This window comes from Mustelus asterias, chromosome 22, assembly GCF_964213995.1.
Source record: "Mustelus asterias chromosome 22, sMusAst1.hap1.1, whole genome shotgun sequence".
Classification (NCBI taxonomy): Eukaryota; Metazoa; Chordata; class Chondrichthyes; order Carcharhiniformes; family Triakidae; genus Mustelus; species Mustelus asterias.
Genome location: NC_135822.1, coordinates 69,566,875 through 69,587,254, shown reverse-complemented (window position 1 = coordinate 69,587,254; position 20,380 = coordinate 69,566,875). Strand labels below are relative to the sequence as shown.

The 20,380-nt window shown below is 47.1% G+C and overlaps 1 protein-coding gene across 2 annotated transcripts in view; it reads right to left on the bottom strand.

Moving 5' to 3' along the window:
• The window catches only part of LOC144510162 (glutamine--fructose-6-phosphate aminotransferase [isomerizing] 1), a 96,644-nt gene that overhangs the window by 60,610 nt on the left and 15,654 nt on the right, over positions 1 to 20,380 (bottom strand). For both annotated transcript variants that reach the window (XM_078239573.1, XM_078239574.1), the window contains exons 2-7: positions 13,289 to 13,396; positions 11,890 to 11,997; positions 8,702 to 8,827; positions 5,038 to 5,096; positions 3,708 to 3,842; positions 1,612 to 1,673 (exon numbers count right to left, since the gene is read on the bottom strand). In XM_078239573.1, the coding sequence (XP_078095699.1) occupies positions 1,612 to 1,673; positions 3,708 to 3,842; positions 5,038 to 5,096; positions 8,702 to 8,827; positions 11,890 to 11,997; positions 13,289 to 13,396 (598 nt within the window). The remainder of the gene's footprint in view (positions 1 to 1,611; positions 1,674 to 3,707; positions 3,843 to 5,037; positions 5,097 to 8,701; positions 8,828 to 11,889; positions 11,998 to 13,288; positions 13,397 to 20,380) is intronic.

The following is a 20,380-nucleotide window of genomic DNA, read 5'->3' as shown; positions in this document are numbered from 1 at the left end:
TAATGCCAAGTTGTGTTGAGTCAAGCCACTGACATGTTCTAATTCAGAAACCAAGCGGTTGTGTTATGTGATAATACCTCACCTGAGCTTTAAAGATAAGCAGCTTCTGCCAAGAGGGGACTTCAAACTGCGACATTTATAGCCCTTAGTTAGGAGTAGAGTATCGCTGGGGCCACAGCGGCTACAGGCCCCTTTTCCCCTCGATACTATTTTCTTGATCAGTATGTTGTGTGCTGCAGTTACCAGTCAGCAGATGTTGAACTTGTGTTGCACTCCAGTGCTTCCCACTGGTCATTCTGCAGTAACGTCATCCTCCTTATAATTTAACTCAGATGTTGGAGGACAAGAGCCATATTTGTTATCACAACCACTGACATGGACATAAATACTGATCCATTTTCTAACTGGATCAATCTTGAACTAAATCTACCAAGTCTGGTCCTATATAGAACAATCAACGTATTCTGATCAGTGCTTTTCGTATCAAAGGTGCCAGGGGACTTCTTCCATTTGATCACCTCCCCAAAACTATCATTTCTTCGTTTTATTTTATTGTATTGCTTCTTTAAAATTTGTCTTTTCGCAGTTTGTTTTCCCCACACCAAAATCTGTCATTAATTTTCATTTTATTTCTGACTCTAGTCCTCCAACTCTCTACGCTGTGCTTGATCTTTCTTAGAGTCACAGAACAATACAGCACGGAAACAGGCCCTTCGGCCCAATTGGTCCATGCCGACCACGGCGCCCTCCAAGCTCGTCCCAATCGCCCGTGTTTGGCCCATATCCCTCTAATCCCTCCCCATCCATGTACTTATCCAAATGCTTCTTAAATGTTGCCATCAAACCTGCCTCAACCATTTTCTCTGGCAGCTCATTCCATATACTTTATTTTTCTTATTTGACTCTCAGTTTAATGTTTATTTATTAGTGTCACAGGTAGGCTTTCATTGACACTGCAATGAAGTTGCTGTGAAAATCCCCTAGTCGCCACACTCCGGCGCCTGTTCGGGTACACTGAGGGAGAATTTAGCACGGCCAATGCACCCTAACCAGCACGTCTTTTGGAATGTGGGAGGAAACCGGAGGAAACCCACGCTGACATGGGGAGAACGTGCAAACTCCACACTGACAATGACCCGAGCTGGGAATCAAACCCAGGTCCATGGCGCTGTGAGGCAGCAGCACTAACCGCTGCGCCACCGTGCCACCACCCCCCTGCGTGAAGAAGTTTGCCCCTCAGGTCCCTTTTAAACCTTTCCCCACTCACCTTAAAATCTATGCCCTCTAGTTTTCAATTCCCCTACCCTGTGTGTGTTCATCCCATCTTTGCCCCTCATGATCTTATACACCTTAGACCCACCTCAGCAGAAGGAGTGAAGCCAATGGAAGTTTCATTGGATTGATCAGGTGCTGAACTGCGTTCGTTCCATCAGTCAAGTGGTGAGTGAAGAAGCTGCAACAGTACCTCAGAGTCCCAATGTCCTCTTTCCCCTACTGCCTCCCAAACAGGAAAGAGAATACTACATATGGAATACGCAGAATCTGTTACATTGCTGGTACCTTCAAGCCGCAGAAAAAAAACATAGCATGGCCGTAATGTTCCCTACATACCTGGTGCCAACGGCTTCACCCGGGTAATGGACACTCTTCAACACCAGAGCAAAAGCACCTTCCTATATTAAAATAAAAACACGTGTGTTTGGATTAGGGTTAATAGCAGACATCACATCCAGCTCAATCAAAATCAAATCCAGCAACTGGCTAAAATCAGACAGCCCTGCACTTTTCCTCTTTGCAGTTTACAAAGGCGTTACACCCAAAGGGTGAAGTCCAAACAATACTATCCCTTGGGGAACTGACTGGGTTCGGGCAGGAGGTTCTGGGTGGTGCTGTGTATTCAAGATGTCACACAAAGTCTGCTTTGTGTTCATGGCATGACAGACACAGTATCCAAGTACACGGAAGACACCGGAAACCCCTCTGAGCAAGTCAGGGCAGTATTCCAATCGAGGGGTTGCAATCTCGTCACAAACCTCATCAGGAATCTTCAAATAGCTCATGGATAGCAGATGAATCCCAGGCGCTGGATCAGTGCTGTGCACTCATGAAGTACTGCTGCTTCTGGTAACATTAAAAACTAAGAATTTACGTTCAAATTATAATTTTCTTTCTGCTGCGGTGCAAGTCGGTTATTTCCACGTCAATATTTTCCAACATCATTCATATTTTAAAGATGTTGATGCATTGGAAAGGGTGCAGAAGAGATTTACCAGGATGTTGCCTGGTTTGGAGGTCAGGGACTGTCAAGAAAGGTTGAAGAAACTTGGATTGTTTTCACTGGAGCATCGGAGCATGAGGGGGGGGGGACACCTGATAGAGATTTACAAGATTATGACATGGTGGCACAGTGGGTTAGCACTGCTGCCTCACAGCGCCAGGGACCCGGGTTCGATTCCCAGCCTCGGGTCACTGTCTGTGTGGAGTTTGCACATTCTCCTCGTGTCTGCGTGGGTTTCCTCCGGGTGCTCCCGTTTCCTCCCACAGTCCAAAGATGTGCAGGTTAGGTTGATTGGCCATGCTAAATTGCCCTTTAGTGTCTGGAGGATTGGAAGGGTAAATATATGGGGTTATGGGGATAGAGTCTGGGTGAGATTGTTGTTGGTGCAGGCTCGATGGGTCCAATGGCCTCCTTCTGCATTGTAGATTCTACGACAGGATTGGATAGGGTGGATAGTCAGTCTTTTTCCCAGGGTCAAAGGGTCAATTACTCGGGGGCATAGGTAGAAAGTGAGAGGAGGAAGAAAGTTTAAAAGACATGCAAGGGGCAAGTTTTTCACACAGAGGGTGGTGAACGCCTGGAACTCGCTGCCAGAGGTGGTGGTGGTGGTGGAAGCAGATTCTACAACAACATTCAAGAGGCATCTGGATAGATACAGGGATAGACAGGGAATAGAGGGACATGGAGCACATAGAGGCAAAAAAATATCAGATGAGAGAGGCATCTGTGTCTGCACAGACTTGGTGGGCTGAAGGGCCTGTTCCTGTGCTGTACTGTTCTTTGTTCTTTTTATTTTATGCCACGTGATTAAGGAATCCAGTAATCACAAAGTTTTATAACCAAGGACTGGAAGGAGACATATTCCATCAGGCGAAATGTCCTGAATTTATTATTCAGCACGGTGGTTAGCACTGCTGCCTCACAGCGCTGGGGACCCGGATTCGATTCCCGGCTTGGGTCACTGTCTGCGCAGAGTTTGCACGTTCTCCCCGTGTCTGCGTGGGTTTCCTCCGGGTGCTCCGGTTTTCCCCCCCCACAGTCCGAAAGACGTGCTGGTTTGGTGCATTGGCCGTGCTAAATTCTCCCTCAGTGTACCCGAACAGATGACGAGTGTGGCAACTGGGGGATTTTCACAGTAACTTCATTGCAGTGTTAATATAAGCCTACTTGTGACACTAATAAATAAACAACAAACGAGGGCAGGTGAAGTGAGGTGCGCGCTGATCACACACAATAGAAAACTGTAAGAGCTAAATACAAATTTGAAACGATTCATATTTGTAAGTATAATGAAAGGTTATTTATAACGTCAGTGGGTGAGGAATCTGGAGGGAGATCTGGAAGGGTCGGTTAGACTGGTTTCCTTTTGTCCAATACATGGACACATTTCTTTTCCAAACTAAGAAGAAAGAACAGACTAATATATTACCAGTTGCTGAATGACTCTCTCCACGAGGGTGGCAAAGCTGATGTCGTCACTCTCGCGGTTGTCATACATGTATTTGACCAGCTTTGCAATAGATTCCGTGTCAGTGTCCGATTCAAACTCATAACCTTTGCTTTCCTGTGAGAAAGAGGGAGAGCTGCTTGAAGAGAGGCTGACACAACTGCTCATCATCAGCATTTGCCAGTTCAAATAGCCCGCGCATACTCTATCATCACCACGTCTTTGCTGGTTACTGCAGCACATTTTTGCCCAAATTACAACACCAGTCGATAAACACAGCTCACTGGCCATGGCACTGCACTGCAACGTCAATTAGTGGCAAAGACCTCAGGGAAATCCCCTCTCATAGAAACAGGAGCAGGAGGAGGCCATTTGGCCCTTCGAGCCTGCTCTGCCATTCATCACGATCGTGGCTGATCATCCAACTCAATAGCCTAATCCTGCTTTCCCCCCATAACCTTTGATCCCATTCACCCCAAGTAAGGGATCTAACCACCTCTTGAATACATTCAATGTTTTGGCATCAACTACTTCCTGTGGGTAATAAATTCCACAGGCTCACCACTCTTTGGGTGAAGAAATGTCTCCTCACCTCCGTCCTAAATGGTCTACCCCGAATCCTTAGGCTGTGACCCCTGGTTCTGGATTCCCCCACCATTGGGAACATCCTCTCTGCATCTACCCTGTCTAGTCCTGTTAGAATTTTATAAGTCTCTATGAGATCCCCCTTCATTCGTCTGAACTCCAGTAAAAACAATCCAAACTTCTCTGCTGAGTTCCTCATCTGGGCTCTGTGGCAACAGATAATGATGTGGAGATGCCGGCGTTGGACTGGGGTAAACACAGTAAGAAGTTTAACAACACCAGGTTGAAGTCCAACAGGTTTATTTGGTAGCAAAAGCCACACAAGCTTTCGGAGCTCCAAGCCCCTTCTTCAGGTGAGTGGGAATTCTGTTCACAAACAGGGCATATAAAGACACAAACTCAATTTACATGAATAATGGTTGGAATGCGAACACTTACAACTAATCAAGTCTTTAAGATATAAACAATGTGAGTGGAGAGAGCATCAAGACAGGCTAAAGAGATGTGTATTGTCTCCAGACAGTGAGACTCTGCAGGTCCAGGCAAGCTGTGGGGATTACAAATAGTGTGACATGAATCCATGTCTGGAGACAATACAGGCCTCTGGGTGACTTGTCCACTAATGTGACCATTATGCTACCGCCCCCCCTAACGAACACCCACTCGCTCTCAGTTAATATAAGCAAATAAAGCCATTCTTGGAAGTGATAATTTGTCATATACGCACCAGGAATTTCCTCAGATCTTTGTAGTTTGTAATGATGCCATTGTGAATAACAATAAATTCTGGAAACAAAGAATACAAGCATCATGTGAACATGTTTTGAAGAAATTCATTATCGTGAAGAGTTGAGGGTGAAACCAGGAAATTATGGAGCTGTTGGGCTAACATTTCTCACAGTAAATACTTGGAATCTATAATTAGGGATACAGCGATTCAGCATTTAGAGAAATTTCGGATGATACGAGAGAGCCAACATGGATTTGGAAAAGGTAAATCACAGCGAACAGATGGAACTGAACATAACGTAACTGAAGCTGTCGGCAGGAGGACATCGATGGATCTCATTTACATGGATTTCCAGAAGGCATTCAATCAAGAAAAAGCCATCTGAAATTAGGGTTCAGGGAACTGGAGGAGATCTATTGACTTGGTTAGGAGATTTTTTTTTAAAGTTTATTTATTCGTCACAAATAAGGCTTACATTAACGCTGCAATGAAGTTACTGTGAAATTCCCCTAGTCGCCACAGTCCAGCGCCTGTTCGGGTCAATGCACCCTAACCATGGGTTAAATGGGAGGACACGGCAGGGAGAAGGGTGTGTACTCAACATGGAAGGAAATGATTGGTGATGACTCCCAAGGATCTGTACTGAGGTCTCAACTGTTCACTTTACGAGTCATTCATAAGATCCAAGGGTCACGTCAAGTTTGCTGATGAATCTGCAGCTTGATATTCCCAAGGGACAATGATACATTCAGTGAGTGGACAAAACTGCGGCAGATGGACTTTAACTCAGCCAACTTTAGACCAAAAAAGGACAGATCCAAGTCTTACTTAACTTGTGAAAGACGAGGAACAGTCCGGAGAGATTGAAAGGGGCCCTCCCACATATTAACTCAAGAGCCTCAGCCAGCTGAAGAGATGAAAGGAAAGTTAAGACTTTATAACCAGAGCATTGGAACATAAAAGGGAGCAGGTTTTGCTAAAACGAGACAGAAGTGTTGGTTGGGCCACAACTGGAGTGTTGTGTGCAGTTCTGGCCACAGTACCTTCGAAAGGACTTACTGGCTTCATCGGACTCTTACTAAGAGGTTAGGGCTGTGAGGAGAGATGACTTAAACTAGGGTTGCATCGACTGGATTGTACAAATTTAAACGGTGACAGGACTGAGGCTTTTTGAAAGCAATTGATAGGGTAAGTTGAGAGAAACAATTTTTCCTGTGGCTGTGGGGGTGCCGATGAAAAGAGAACGGATCTTTCAGGAGGTAAATTAAGAAACAGGTCTCGAAACAGAGGGCAGTCAGTGGGGAGAAATCTCTCCCACAGAAAAATACGCAGATGCTTGCTCAACTGATCGCTTCAAATCTGAGAACTATCGCGCTTTGGCAGACAAATTTATAAATGGGCGCGGAGCCAAGTCAAATGGGGAGGGTAGAGTTAAGATAGAAATCAACCTTGACTTGACTGAACAATCCAACAGGCTCAAAGAGATGAACAGTCTATCCCTGCTCCTCTGTTTCCAACGCTGCAGGTTGCTACCTGCTTCAAGTCTGGCCTTGGCACCACCAATTCTTGGATTTCCTGTGGGAAGAGACGCGTTGCCAACCCGAATGGCAGGCTGGTCACCTTGTGCAGTCTACCAATTTGCAAGTTACGTGGCCGCCAACACCGAGATTAACCGCAACTTTCTCCGGACCGAAAATGCGGGACGCACTTTTGAGCTGACCCACCAAATGGGAACAGAATTAACTGGGCGGCACGGTAGCACAGTGGTTAGCACTGCTGCTTCACAGCTCCAGGATCCCGGGTTCGATTCCCGGCTCGGGTCACTGTCTGTGTGGAGTTTGCACATTCTCCTTGTGTCTGCGTGGGTTTCCTCCGGGTGCTCCGGTTTCCTCCCACAGTCCAAAGATGTGCGGGTTAGGTTGATTGGCCAGGTTAAAAATTGCCCCTTAGAGTCCTGTGATGCGTAGGTTAGAGGGATTAGCGGGTAAATATGTGGAGGTAGGGCCTGGGTGGGATTGTGGTCGGTGCAGACTCGATGGGCCGAATGGCCTCCTTCTGCACTGTAGGGTTTCTATGATTCTATGATAACTCAACGCAGAGAAGGAGCAAGGTTTCCAACTCCGTGGTGGGAAGACGACAAGATGGAGCACTACCATGAGAGCAGCAGTGAGCCAAGAAGACAACTCACAGCACTACCAATTCTTCACATCCAGGAATGAGCAATAACTGCTCAGTGGCACACTTGCCCACGTGAAGAAAAAATAAGAGGAAGACATTATCGCTGAAGTTCAAGTGAAGCAAATTCAGTCTATTTGTTGACACTGGGAAGGCTGGGAGAGCCGGATAACTGCCACTTGCACCTTCTTCTCTGGTATGGTACATGATTTCAAACGGGATGGAGAGAATCAGATGTGGGGGCTGGTGAGTTAGGAAGAGGTGAATTTGAAAGTTGCCAAAGATGGGCGGGTTTGGTCGATTAGCCATGATAAATTAACCGTAGTGTCAGGGGATTGGCAGGGTAAATATGTGGGGTTATGAGAATAGGGCCTGGGTGGGGTTGTGGTCATTGCAGAGTTGATGGGCCAAATGGCCTCCTTCTGCACTGTTGGGATTCTATGAAAACCAAGAACTTTTATGTGGGATCTAGAGAAACTGCGAAACAAGGAATCACTTTGGATATTATTAAACTAGAAAGAGTGCAGAAAAGATTTACTAGGATGCTACCAGGACTTGATGGTTTGAGTTATAAGGAGAGGCTGGATAGACTGGGACTTTTTTCTCTGGAATGTAGGAAGCTGAGGGGTGATCTTGTAGAGGTCTATAAAATAATGAGGGGCATAGATCAGCTGGATAGTCAATATCTTTTCCCAAAGGTAGGGGAGTCTAAAACTAGAAGGCACAGGTTTAGGGTGAGAGGGGAAGAGATACAGAAGGGTCCAGAGGGGCAATTTTTTCACACAGAGAATGGCAAGTGTCTGGAACAAGCTGCCAGAGGTAGTAGTAGAGACGGGTACAATCTTATCTTTTAGAGAGTCACATGGGTAACATAGGTATAGAAGGGGATATGGGCCAAATGTGGGCAATTGGGACTAGCTTAGGGGTTTAAAAAAAAAGGGCGGCATGGACAAGTTGGGCCGAAGGGCCTGTTTCCATGCTGTAAACCTCTGTGACTCTCTGACACTTGTCAACCACGACCCAAATTGAACTTGCAAGATGTTCGATAAAATGCAATGGTCAAAAGCACGTTTTCCTCAAATGTGTATTTGTCAGAAAGATGGCACTGATGTGCCAGTATCATCGAGGTAAACAAGGGCTGGCCATGTTTAAGGATGGACACAGTTTCTGGTCCACAGCCAGTGGTCAAGAGCACTGACGGTGACAGAAACATGAAGCATGGGACAGAAAAACTGTCGAGTTTCCATCAACCCTATCTGTGGAGAAGGACAGTCTGACTTAATCTTAGAGTGGCCCTGGGTCTGGATACATGATTACAGAAGCCAGTCTTCTCTCACCAAGATGCAGAAACATTGCGATAAGTCACCTTGAAAGAGACACTGAGACAAAACCATATCTTGCCATTTTCCTGAGCTCCTGGCATTAGCCATCGCAACAATGCACTGCGTTCTCCAAAGGACTGTTTACAAATCAGATCAAAACTTACCATTGTTCTTGTCAGAGCGTTGAGGATGACTGTTGACAGAACTTGGGACACCATGAGTTGCCCAACGTGTGTGCGCGATGCCAAGATGCACCTCAAAGTCAATGTCAAAATCTATGGACTCTTGCTCTGGAAAGGATTGGACATTGGGATAAGTCAAGATCATCCTGAGCTACTTCCCGCACACACACACAATCTGCTGTGGATTCTCAGAAAACCTTTGGCCAACACCTTACATTAATATCCAATAAAGTCTCTGTTTTGACCATCGCAAGAGAGGAAGGAGATGGCTGGGCATTAACATAAACAAATTTGAGGAACAGATGTGCAAAGCCGTTTCGGGCAAGGGACTAGCTGCTTGAGTGAACAGCAGGGGGCATCCTTAATGCTTTTCTGTGATTTACAGCAAAATATGACCTGTGTTGATTATTTAATCACTTGAGCAGAAACATTGGAAGATTAGTTTTGATTTGACTGTGCATCAACCCAGCCCCAGCCAGGTTGGTTACTCTGTAGATTCAGAATGGTTTTGCGTTTCAATAGCTTTCTTGTCATCATACAGGATAACCTGCAATTTCACCAGCCAATCATGGGTGTATCACATTAAAAGTGACCTGTCTTTCTGGCCTCTTGATCTTGTGGGGAAACGCAAGGGGGAAACAGAGAGGGGAGGGGTGGAACCGCATTCTTACACCGTATTATTAGCCCAGGATAGAGATCTATGCAAGATGTGAATTTTGCCGATGTTCTATGCACTGTCATGCGAATCTTTTAATTAAGATTACTGTCTCAATCATCATTTCAGGACATCCCTGCATCATGATTTATTCCTGCTTCTTGCTTCGTCATGTCCAAGTTCAGCCGATTCTGGCTCTCAGACAAAATGCTTCAGGAAATAATCTACTTGAGCTCCTCACTTAATAACCAAGATGATCTATTTTGGTAATTAGTATTTTTAATATCTGAATCTCATCTCAATTTGATCCTCTCCGTGAGGTGTGGCCACCAGCAGTTCTTCTATACCTGGGTGAAAGTACCATTCCTCTGTGCGTCATCACTGCAATTAAATTCATGCAGAGCTTTAAACTCGAGACTGATCCACTGCTTATCGGGATCCACGCATTGGTGGTTTTGGCCAAGGATCAGCCGTTAATCAGGGGAGATAGCCCCAGGGCTGCTTCTTTCTCCCCCACCGTAAACTACAAGTATTAAGAAGGTAACTCAACAGGTGCCCTGGAGTTCATCATGGTACCTTTTTGCCCTGTATGAAACTCACAGGGTACTTTCACAACCGCTGGACATTTCAAAGCACTTGAGACAGCCAACGAAATACCTTTGAAGCGTGTTGCGGGAAATGTTGTTGTCATGCGTGGCTCGGTACATTCTGGGTCAGGTGCAGGAATAGGCCATTCGGCCCCTCGATCCTGCTCCACCAGACGATGGCTGACCTGATTGTAGTCTCAGGTTCCACCTCTCCCCCTGTTCCCTCAAAGATCCCTGACTGACAAGAGAGTCACCCTTACAAATATTCAACGATGCTGCCTCCACCACTCTCTGGGGAAGAGAGTTCCTCCGCGAGTAAAAATTCCCCACATCACCATCATCATGGGAGATCCCATATTCCTAAACTGTGTCCCTCCATTCTAGTCTCTCCCACAAGGGCGCGGGAAGAAAAGAGTTATTTCTATCATGTGTGTGTATTGTGGAATGAACTGTGCCTACTTGGAAACCTGGGGTACTGCTAATTATCGACTGTACTTACGATGGAACCTGCTGCTAATGCCCACACTGCAATCAGAAGTCTTGAGCAAATCTGTGTTAACCACTTCTGTAACATGCATCCGACTAGCCAATGAATGTAAATGGGTGTTATCCAGCATAAGGTACAACAATGCTTGTTGAGAGAGAAAAGGCAGGAAAACCTTGTGTAACAAGCTTACCATATTTCATTGAAGATGATCTTGGAAAAGAAAGCTTCTCTGTGTCCAAGTTTTGCAAACCTAGCAGAGTTTGCTGACTCTAACAAGGGGACTATTCACCCTGTCCAGTCCCCTCCAGGTCTTACATGTTTTACTAAGATTATCTCTCCTTCTTCTCTCTCAGACCAGGTTGAACAGCGCAGGATTATCACAATTGGCAAATCCTAAAGCAAAGGTCGACATAGTGGTAAGCACTGCTGCCTCACAGCGCCAGGCACCTGGGTTCGATTCCCAGCCTCGGGTGACTGTCTGTGTGGAGTTTGCACGTTCTCTCTGTGTCTGTGTGGGTTTCCTCCGGGTGCTCCGGTTTCCTCGCACACTACAAAGATGTGCAGGTTGGGTGGATTGGCCATACTAAATTGTCCCTCAGTGTCAGGAGGATTAGAAGGATAGATACGTGGAGTTACTGAGATAGGGCCTGGGCGGGACTGTTGTTGGTGCAAGCTCGATAGGTCGAAATGCCTCCTTCTGCACTACAGGGATTCTACGAAACTGATTATGTTTGAGCTCAGATAGCTGTGACTCTTCCAGCCAACATGCATATCTGAGAGCATGAAAAAGAGCAATCATATTTAATATTTGCAACTTCTATCCCTGATCTTAGCCAATGCTGTTGTGTATTAGAATGGACCAACAGGTTGGGACCACTTCAGGACAGGAAGACAATCCGATACACTGCGAAGGAAGGCACTGAGGAAGAACGACTGACAACTCAATTCGACACAGCCTCCCAACGTGTTTATCAGCCAGTCTTTTTTTTATTCATTCATGGGACAGGGGCGTCACTGGCTGGCCAGCATTTATTGCCCATCCCGAGTTACCCGAGGGCAATTGAGAGTCAACCACATTGCTGTGGCTCTGGAGTCACTCTGGAGTCACTCTGGAGTCTGGGCCAGACCGGGTAAGGATGGCAGATTTCTTTCCCTAAAGGACATTAGTGAACTAGATGGGTTTTTCCGACAATCAACAATGGTTTCATGGTCATCAGTAGATTCTTAATTCCAGTTTTTTTTTATTGAATTCAAATTCCATCATCTGCCGTGGTGAGATTCGAATCCGGGTCCCCAGAACATTCGATGAGTTTCTGGATTAATAGTCTGGTGATCACCCACTCTGAGTGAGTGATAACCATAGCTCATTACACTGGTTAGCTGTTACTCTGTGCAAACCAAGCCTCCACTGAGTGAACCGTACACGCACCAAAACACCTACTTTCAATTTCATCTTCCAGCGCTTTGACCTTGCCACTCTTCTTGATCAGGTGGATCTGACGTGCATTGTTTTCCCAGTTCTTCTCATTTCCACCATCAATTCCAACACCTAGCGGAAGAAAAAAGGAGTACTTTGGTGAAAATGACACAAAACAAACTCAAAAGCAGATGACCCCGAAGAAGACCCTGGGCGGCACAGTGGCTAGCACTGCTGCTTCACAGCGCCAGGGACCCAGGTTCAATTCTCGGCCTCGGGCGACTGTCTGTGTGGAGTTAACACCTTCTCCCCGTGTCTGCGTGGGTTTCCTCGGGTGCTCCGGTTTCCTCCCACAGTCCAAACATGTGCGGGTTAGGTGGATTGGCCATGGGTACTTGCTCTTAGTGTCAGGGGATTAGCAGGGTAAATACATGGGGTTATAAGAGATAGGGGCTGGGTGGGATTGTGGCCGGTGCAAGCTCAAGGGGCCGAATGTCCTCCTTCTGCACTGTAGGGATTTTATGATTCTCCGAAATGACAAGACGTAAAGTCTGAATAATTCCAGAAGCCTGCCCCCCCTGCCATCACCCACATCCTGCAGCATCTTTGTTGGGGATTTTGTCACTCTGGGGTAGCTTCCAGTTCATTAGGAAGTTGAGTTGCCTTCCTCCCTCTCTCTTGCCATTGTTTCTGGTGTTCCCCTCAAGGGCACTCCCTATCAGCAAGGTCACCGGGGTGATCAGACAGTGAAGTGACCAGGTCATTTTGGAAAAAACACACCAATCTAAAATGACTGAATGCTTTCTTGTGTCAGAGAATCCCTACAGTGCAGAAGGAGGCCATTCGGCCCTTCAAGTCTGCACCGACAACAATCCCAGCCAGGCAATATCCCCGTAACTCCATGTATTCAACCTCCTAATCTCCCTGAGCCTGTGGGGCAATTTAGCACGGCCAATGCACCCGACTGACACATCTTTGTAGTGTGGGAGGAAACCGGAGCACCCGGAGGAAACCCACGGAGAGACGGGGAGAATGTGCAGACTCCACACAGAGAGTCACCCGAGGCCGGCAATCGAACCTGGGTCCCTGGCGTTGAGAGGCAGCAATGCTAACCACTGTGCTGCCCGTGAAATAGGAGGGGAAGAACGGTTGAGAATAAAAATAAAAGCACCAAAAGCGGAAAGTATTCATTTTGGAAAGCCCCCCCCCCACCTCAATTGTGTTCCAGGGACAAGTTTTAATGATGCCTTCCTCTCCTCCAGCTGCTGGGGACTGATCGCGTGAGCCCGTGTGTCATGCTGAAAGCAGCAGCAATACTTCGACGCAGCCAGCCCGTGCTCCCAGGATTGCCAGAGGGCAGGCGTAAGTGGCCAGCACAACTCCCGTACCTCCCCTGCAAGCATTCCAGAACCTGTGCACTTACCGGCAGAGTCATATCCTCTATACTCGAGACGCTGAAGTCCCTTAATGAGAGTTTCCAGGATCTCCCTTCTTGTCCGAGGTACATGGTAGTTCAGGTAAGCAAAGATTCCTGCAATCAGAAGACACAAGGGAACTCATCAGTCTCTAATTCTCAAGTGGGAGAAAAGAGAGAATTCCTCTGCAGGAAGAGACAATCCTATGTTGAAAGCAGCAAGCACAAAAATTAACATTAATAGAAACTCACTTGTGAAGTAATGAGAAATAACAGCCCAACATGAAATGAGGCTAAGGAAATTCGCCATGTCCACCACGGCTCTCACCAATTTTTACAGATGCACCATAGAAAGCATTCTTTCTGGTTGTATCACAGCTTGGTATGGCTCCTGCTCGGCCCAAGACCGCAAGGAACGACAAAGCCCAATCCATCACTCAAACCAGCCTCCCATCCATTGACTCTGTCTACACTTCCCGCTGCCTCGGTAAAGCAGCCAGCATAATTCAGGACCCCACGCACCCCGGATATTCTCTCTTCCACCATCTTCCATCGGGAAAAAGATACAAAAGTCTGAGGTCACGTACCAACCGACTCAAGAACAGCTTCTCCCCTGCTGCCATCAGACTTTTGAATGGACCTACCTCGCACTAAGTTGACCTTTCTCTGCATCCTGTGACTGAAAAGCTATGTTCTGCATCCTCTCCTTTACTTCTCCCTTCTGTACTCTATGAACAGTATGCTTTGTCTGCATTGCGTGCAAGAAATGACACTTTTCACCGTATTCCAACACATGCGAGAATAATAAATCAAACCAAATCAGAGCCACGCTGTTTTAAATACAGTTTAGTTAGACTTCTGCCAATTTCCAGTAATATAACATCCTGACACCTGAAGGAATGGCATTTAAGTTGCGCTTGGTGCCCCAATGACATGGCAAGCTGTTTCACATCATCCAATTGAGGGACAATAAATCTGCTCCTGGGAAATGCAACCTCAAAAGTGGCTTGTGCAGTCAAGGTGAGATTCTGAAAATTCCACGCCGCCACATCACTGCTCATGTCAGGGACGGGGGGCCTCCTTCACTCAGCTTCAAAGCCAAGCCAACAAACTGAAGGCAGGCTCCGTCCAATCAGGTGTCAGCTTGTCCATTCATCACACCTCATCACTTCTCACATTTCCACTCCATCAGCGCTGCAATTACACAAATGAAAAGTCTTTTTTTTTGCGACGTATACTTCACACATCTCTATACTAGGGTGCATTTCTACCCTTACTGTACCACTGGCGCGAAGCAGTTTTCCTTCAAACCACCACCATGGTTGGGGTCTCAATTCTTGAACTGAAAGTCAGGCCTGATCATAGAATCCCTCCAGTGCAGGAGGAGGCCATTCAACCCATCAAGTCCGCACCGACCACAATCCCACTCAGACCCTGTCCCCATAACCCCACCTATTTACCCTAGTAGTCCCGCTGCCACTTAGGAGCAATTTAGCATGGCCAATCCACCTAACCCGCACATCTTTGGACTGTGGGAGGAAACCGGAGCATCCGGAGGAAACCCACGCAGACACGGGGAGAATGTGCAAACTCCACACAGACAGTGACCCGAGCCGGGAATCGAACCCGGGTCCCTGGCACTGTGAGGAAGCTGTGTTAACCACTGTGCCACCGTTGTAAGGACTCAATGAAGCACTGACACACTCCCTGACCTTCGTGCCTGACTCGCACTCCCAGGTGCAGCACTGGAGCAAAGCATTTCCACATCCATTCAAAATATTTTCTTTCCAAGTGGAGGGATCATTGTACATACGAGAAGGTTTTCAATCCAAAGTGTTCAGCACCAAACAGAATGGGATCTGGTTCCTGCCCATCCACCCAAAGTGTTGACTTGGAGCTCTGCGGATACGGAACATACGGCACACTGGGATTGAAGACATGCTTGCGTGGCCTTTCAAGAATTTAAGAGCAGCCACCAGATACGAAGAGACAAAATACTGCTTGCAGACACTGGAAATCAGATATGGATGCAGGTGAGGCAAGGACCAAATACGGATTGGACGATGGCTTTGGCTCCGTTCATTCCTAAGCGCGGCATGGTGGCACAGTGGCTCGCACTGCTGTCTCACAGCATCAGGGACCCGGGTTCGATTCCCGGCTTGGGTCACTGTTTGTGCAGAGTCTGCACCTTGTCCCAGAGTCTGTGTGGGTTTCCTCCCTCAGTCCGAAAGACGTGCTGGTTAGATGCATTAGCCATGCTAAATTCTCCCTCAGTGTACCCGAACAGGCACCGGAGTGTGGCGACTTGGTGATTTTCACAGTAACTTCATTGCAGTGTTAATGGAAACCCACTTGTGACACCAGTAGATAAACTTAAAACACAACACCAAGCAAGCCGTTTGGTTTTTTTATTTAGTTACGTTTATTATTTATTTATTAGTGTCACAAGTCGGCTTACATTGATACTGCAATGAAGTCACTGTGAAAATCCCGTTGTCTCCACACTCCAGCGTCTGTTCGGGGTACACAGAGAGAATTTAGCACGGTCAACGCACCTAACCAGCACGTCTTTCAGACCGTGGGAGGAAACCGGAGCGCCCGGAGGAAACCCACGCAGGAACGGGGGAGAACGTACAAACTCCACACAGACAGTGACCCAAGCCGGGAATCGAACCCGGGTCCCTGGCACTGTGAGGCAGCAGTGCTAACCACTGTGCCACCGTGCCAACTCTCTATCCATCTGGGTGGCACAGTTGTTAGCACTGCTGCCTCACAGCGCCAGGGACCTGGGTTCAATTCCCGGCTCGGGTCACTGTCTGTGTGGAGTTGGCACATTCTCCCCGTGTCTGCGTGGGTTTCCTCCGGGTGCTCCGGTTTCCTCCCACAGTCCAAAGATGTGCGGGTTAGGTGGATTGGCCATACTAAATTGCCCCTTAGTGTCAGGTGGACTAGCTAGGGTAAGTGCATGGGGTTATGGGGAGAGGGCCTGGGTGGGATTGTGGTCGGTGCGGACCCAATGGGCCAATTGGCCTCCTTCTGCACTGTAGGGATTCTATGATCTCTGACTTCCACCTCCGATGCTGCACCTGTGAAACTTAATGTGCCTCCTTCCCCAGCCTCTGTCCTTGCTTCAATACTGTTCTATCTACATTTTGCAGTTCTGATGAAAGGTCAGAATCTCTCTCTCTCTCTCTCCATTGATGCTGCCTGACCTGCTGAGTATTTCCAGCAGTGTCTGTGAATAATAAAAAATGATTCAATTTAATTCAGTGTCAGGATAACACGAAGAGAGACCAGTTTGTGTCTCCAACAGTTCAATACTTGGACTGAAGACTCTGTTCAAAGTCTGCTTCATAAGTCAGTGATATCAACCCTGGAGGGTGCTGCTGCAAACTCATCTTCTGATTAAATCTATTTATAGAACATCTTGCAGCACGCAACACTGACACCTTTGTGCACCTCTGTCCACAAAAACACCGCAAGGTGCTTGGTTAAGGAAAACAACTTCGAAAGGCAAATGGGTTTTCCTTTATCATTGCAGTTGCAAGCTCCTTGATGAAGGACTGACACCAAGGTGTCATTATTTGTAGGTCAGAGCCTAGACATCTGAGCTTTGACTAAATGAATCTAACTTGGTCCGCACCTCACCTGCACTCTCACGCGGGCTCACCGAATGGCAAATGGTGCTGGAAATCCTGTCTTTACTCTTTCATGTGATGTGGGCACCGCTGGCAAGACCAGCACTTGCTGCTCATCCTTACTGCCTCTTGAACTGAGTGGCTTGCTGAGCCATTTCAGAGGACAATTAAGAGTCAACCACATTGCTGTGGGCCTGGATTCACACGGAGGCCAGACCCAGGTAAGGACGGCAGATTTCCTTCCCTAAAGAACATTGTGAACCAGATTTTTTTGTAAATGATAATCGATGACAGTTTCGCAGTCACTCTCACCAATTTTTACAGATGCACCATAGAAAGCATTCTTTCTGGTTGTATCACAGCTTGGTATGGGCTCCTGCTTTGCCCAAGACCGCAAGGAACTACAAAGGGTCGTGAATGTAGCCCAGTCCATCATGCAAACCTGCCTCCCATCCACTGCCTCTGTCTACACTTCCCGCTGCCTCGGGAAAGCAACCAGCATAATTAAGGAGGCACCCCGGGCATTCTCTCTTCCACCTTCCTCCGTCGGGGAAGAAAGTACAAAAGTCTGAGGTCACGTACCAACAGATTCAAAAACAGCTTCTTCCCTGCTACCATCAGAACTTTGAATGGACCTACCTCGCACTAAGTCGATCTTTCTCTACACCTTAGCTATGACTGTAACACTACATTCTGCACTCTCTCGTTTCCTTCTCTATGAACGGTATGTTTTGTCTGTATAGCGCGCAAGAAACAATACTTTTCACTGTATACTAATACATGTGACAATAATAAATCAAATCAAATCACTGAGACTTGCTTTCAATTCCATATTATATGAATTGAAATTAGAGTTGCACTAGCTCCCATGGTGGGGTTTGAACCTATGTTTCACAGAGGATTAGCCTGGGCCCCTGGATTACCAGTGTAGTGATATTACCACTGAGGCATCACAGAGACCAATGGCAGTAGTGATGCGATTGTCCCAAGTGTCACTGCCCTACCCATGGTAAATAAAGACAGCATTTCCTACATCTTCTTGCAAGGGGTTCTTAGAATAGAATCATCGAACCCTTACAGTGCCGAAGAGGCTACTTGGCCCATCGAGTCTGCACCGACATTCTGGCAGATTATCGTACCCAGGCCCTGTCTCCCACCCTATTCCCGTAACCCCATACATTACCCATCTAACCTACACATCTTTGGACACTAAAGGGGCAACTTGCCATGGCCAACCACCTAACCATGAGCACCACACCTCAGGGGAGCTGAACAACTTTCAGACAACATGCAGTCATTCATTTCACTGTTTTTTTCAGTGCCAGCACTGTCAGTGAACATGTCAGAGTCGGAAATTCCATTGCAATGTCCCAACTACATCAGTTCAGGAATTTCACACACAACAAAACAGAAACAACCAAACAAAGCTTCCTCACAGCAAACATCTCTGGCAGCAGTGGAAAGAGGAACAGGATCAGGAACTCGATGGGCCGAATGGCCTCCTTTCTGCACTGCAGGATTCTAAGATTCATACCTTTGGTCAGGTAATCAAACGTTTGCCCCTCCCACCCTCTCTCAGGCCTTCCCGTTAGCCCATTCCTCCTCTGCTCCCGTTCTCCGTCTCTCGAATTGCTTAAAACCTGCTTCATCTCAAACACCTCGTCTGTTCTGACGAAAGGTCATCGACCCAAAACACAAGGCCTTTTTCTGCCGATTAAATCCGTCTCGCCGAGTATTTTCAGCAGCTTGCGTTTTTAATCACGAGCAGATGCTTCTGTTTCAGGTCTCATCCATGGCTGACATTGATGTGGAATCCCAACATCGTAGCTGAGCCATGTTCGGAAGCCTAAGGATGAGGGTCTTCGATGATCCGTGCTGATACGAAGATCCCCATGTACAAGGCCGTCATCCTTCCAATTCTTCTGCAGAGAAACTTGGACTACGTACAGATGCCACCTCAAGGCTCTGAGGGGGACCATCAACGTTGTCCGAGATGGATTCTCCGCATCAGCAGGGAGGGCAGGCTTACTAACATCGGCGTCCTTGAAGGAGTCAAGCGCACCAGCATCAAGTCCATGATCATCCGGAACCAACTCTGCTGGTCCAGCCATGTGCTTAGGATGCTAGAGTCCCAACTGCCAAAGCAAGTCTCCCTCACCCTGCACCCAGACAAGAGGACAAAGGAAGCACTTCAAAGACACCCTAAAGGCTCACCTCAAGAAATGCAACATAGACGTCAATGCCTGGGAGATCTTTGTTCAGAAGAAACCATGTTGAAGGAACTTCCACAAGTTGCGGCACAATTCTTTGAGAACGCCCGACAGCAAGAGGAGGCCGAGAAAAGGAGGCCGAGAAAAGAATGCCAGTGATCTAAAGTCCCAGGGCCGATTCTACCTCCTGGAAACGAGTGCGCGGTCAGAGACACTGCTCTAGGGTCCGGCCTGTTCGCCATGCAAGGACAACACATGACCAGTGACACGGAATTTCTCAGGTGGACAATCATACTCGTTAGCGAGTGATTGCCGAAGACTTGCACAGAAGAACAGGGATCCCGATCACCGTTAACAGTGGGTGAAAACATTATGCAGAGGTTGCTGTGGTGGATGCCCCTCTCTGGAGTTCCAGTCCCACTCCTGTCTTTTCCAAATCCTCTTGTCTTCTGAAGCTCTGGCTTTATACACTCTGCTGCCACTAACCCCGATAAACTCCAGAATCCTGTTCGCCATCAAAGCACATGGAACAAACAGCCTGCCCTTTTTAAACATTTGAATTCGGAGCAGGAGACGACCATTCTGCCCCTCTAGCCTGCTCTGCCATTCAAGAACATGGCCTCAACTCCACTTCCCTGCCCATTGCCCACAAACCTCCTGAATCCCCCTCCTGGCTCGAGAATCTTGCTAGACCAACAATGAAATGTCCTGTTCGCTTATCAGCTCAGGGAACTGACTCGAGCAGCCTTCTGTCACCGAAGATTGCCAGGTGTACAAATGAAAGTTAAATATAACCATTTCAATGAAGAAAGAAGTTAAAGTGGCCACTTAGTGAAATAAAGTACTCTTTATGGCAGGAATTAAGTCAAGGCTTGAGTTACAGATGAGGCCAATTCACAAGCTCCCATCAAGGCTGTTGTAAATAATACCACACAAAACCCAAATCAAATTCGATGGACTGAAGGATAGCAAACAGCTCATCTCCAGAAACCTGCACCCTGTACACAGGATTCCAATTTAAAGATAATGGTTACAACTAGCATTGCACAACCAGAACTTCATTGCAATGCACCCAACTCCAGCATCGTTCCATCGCTGAATGATAGGCGTGCCAACATTCAACAAACACACCGGCAAAGATATTTCAACTTAACAGCTCGGTAATAAGCACTGTCCGCATGTGACGTATCAAACCCAATTTTAAACAAGCCAAGCAAGAACTGGCTGTCAAGTTTGGAAGTCGCTTGACAAAC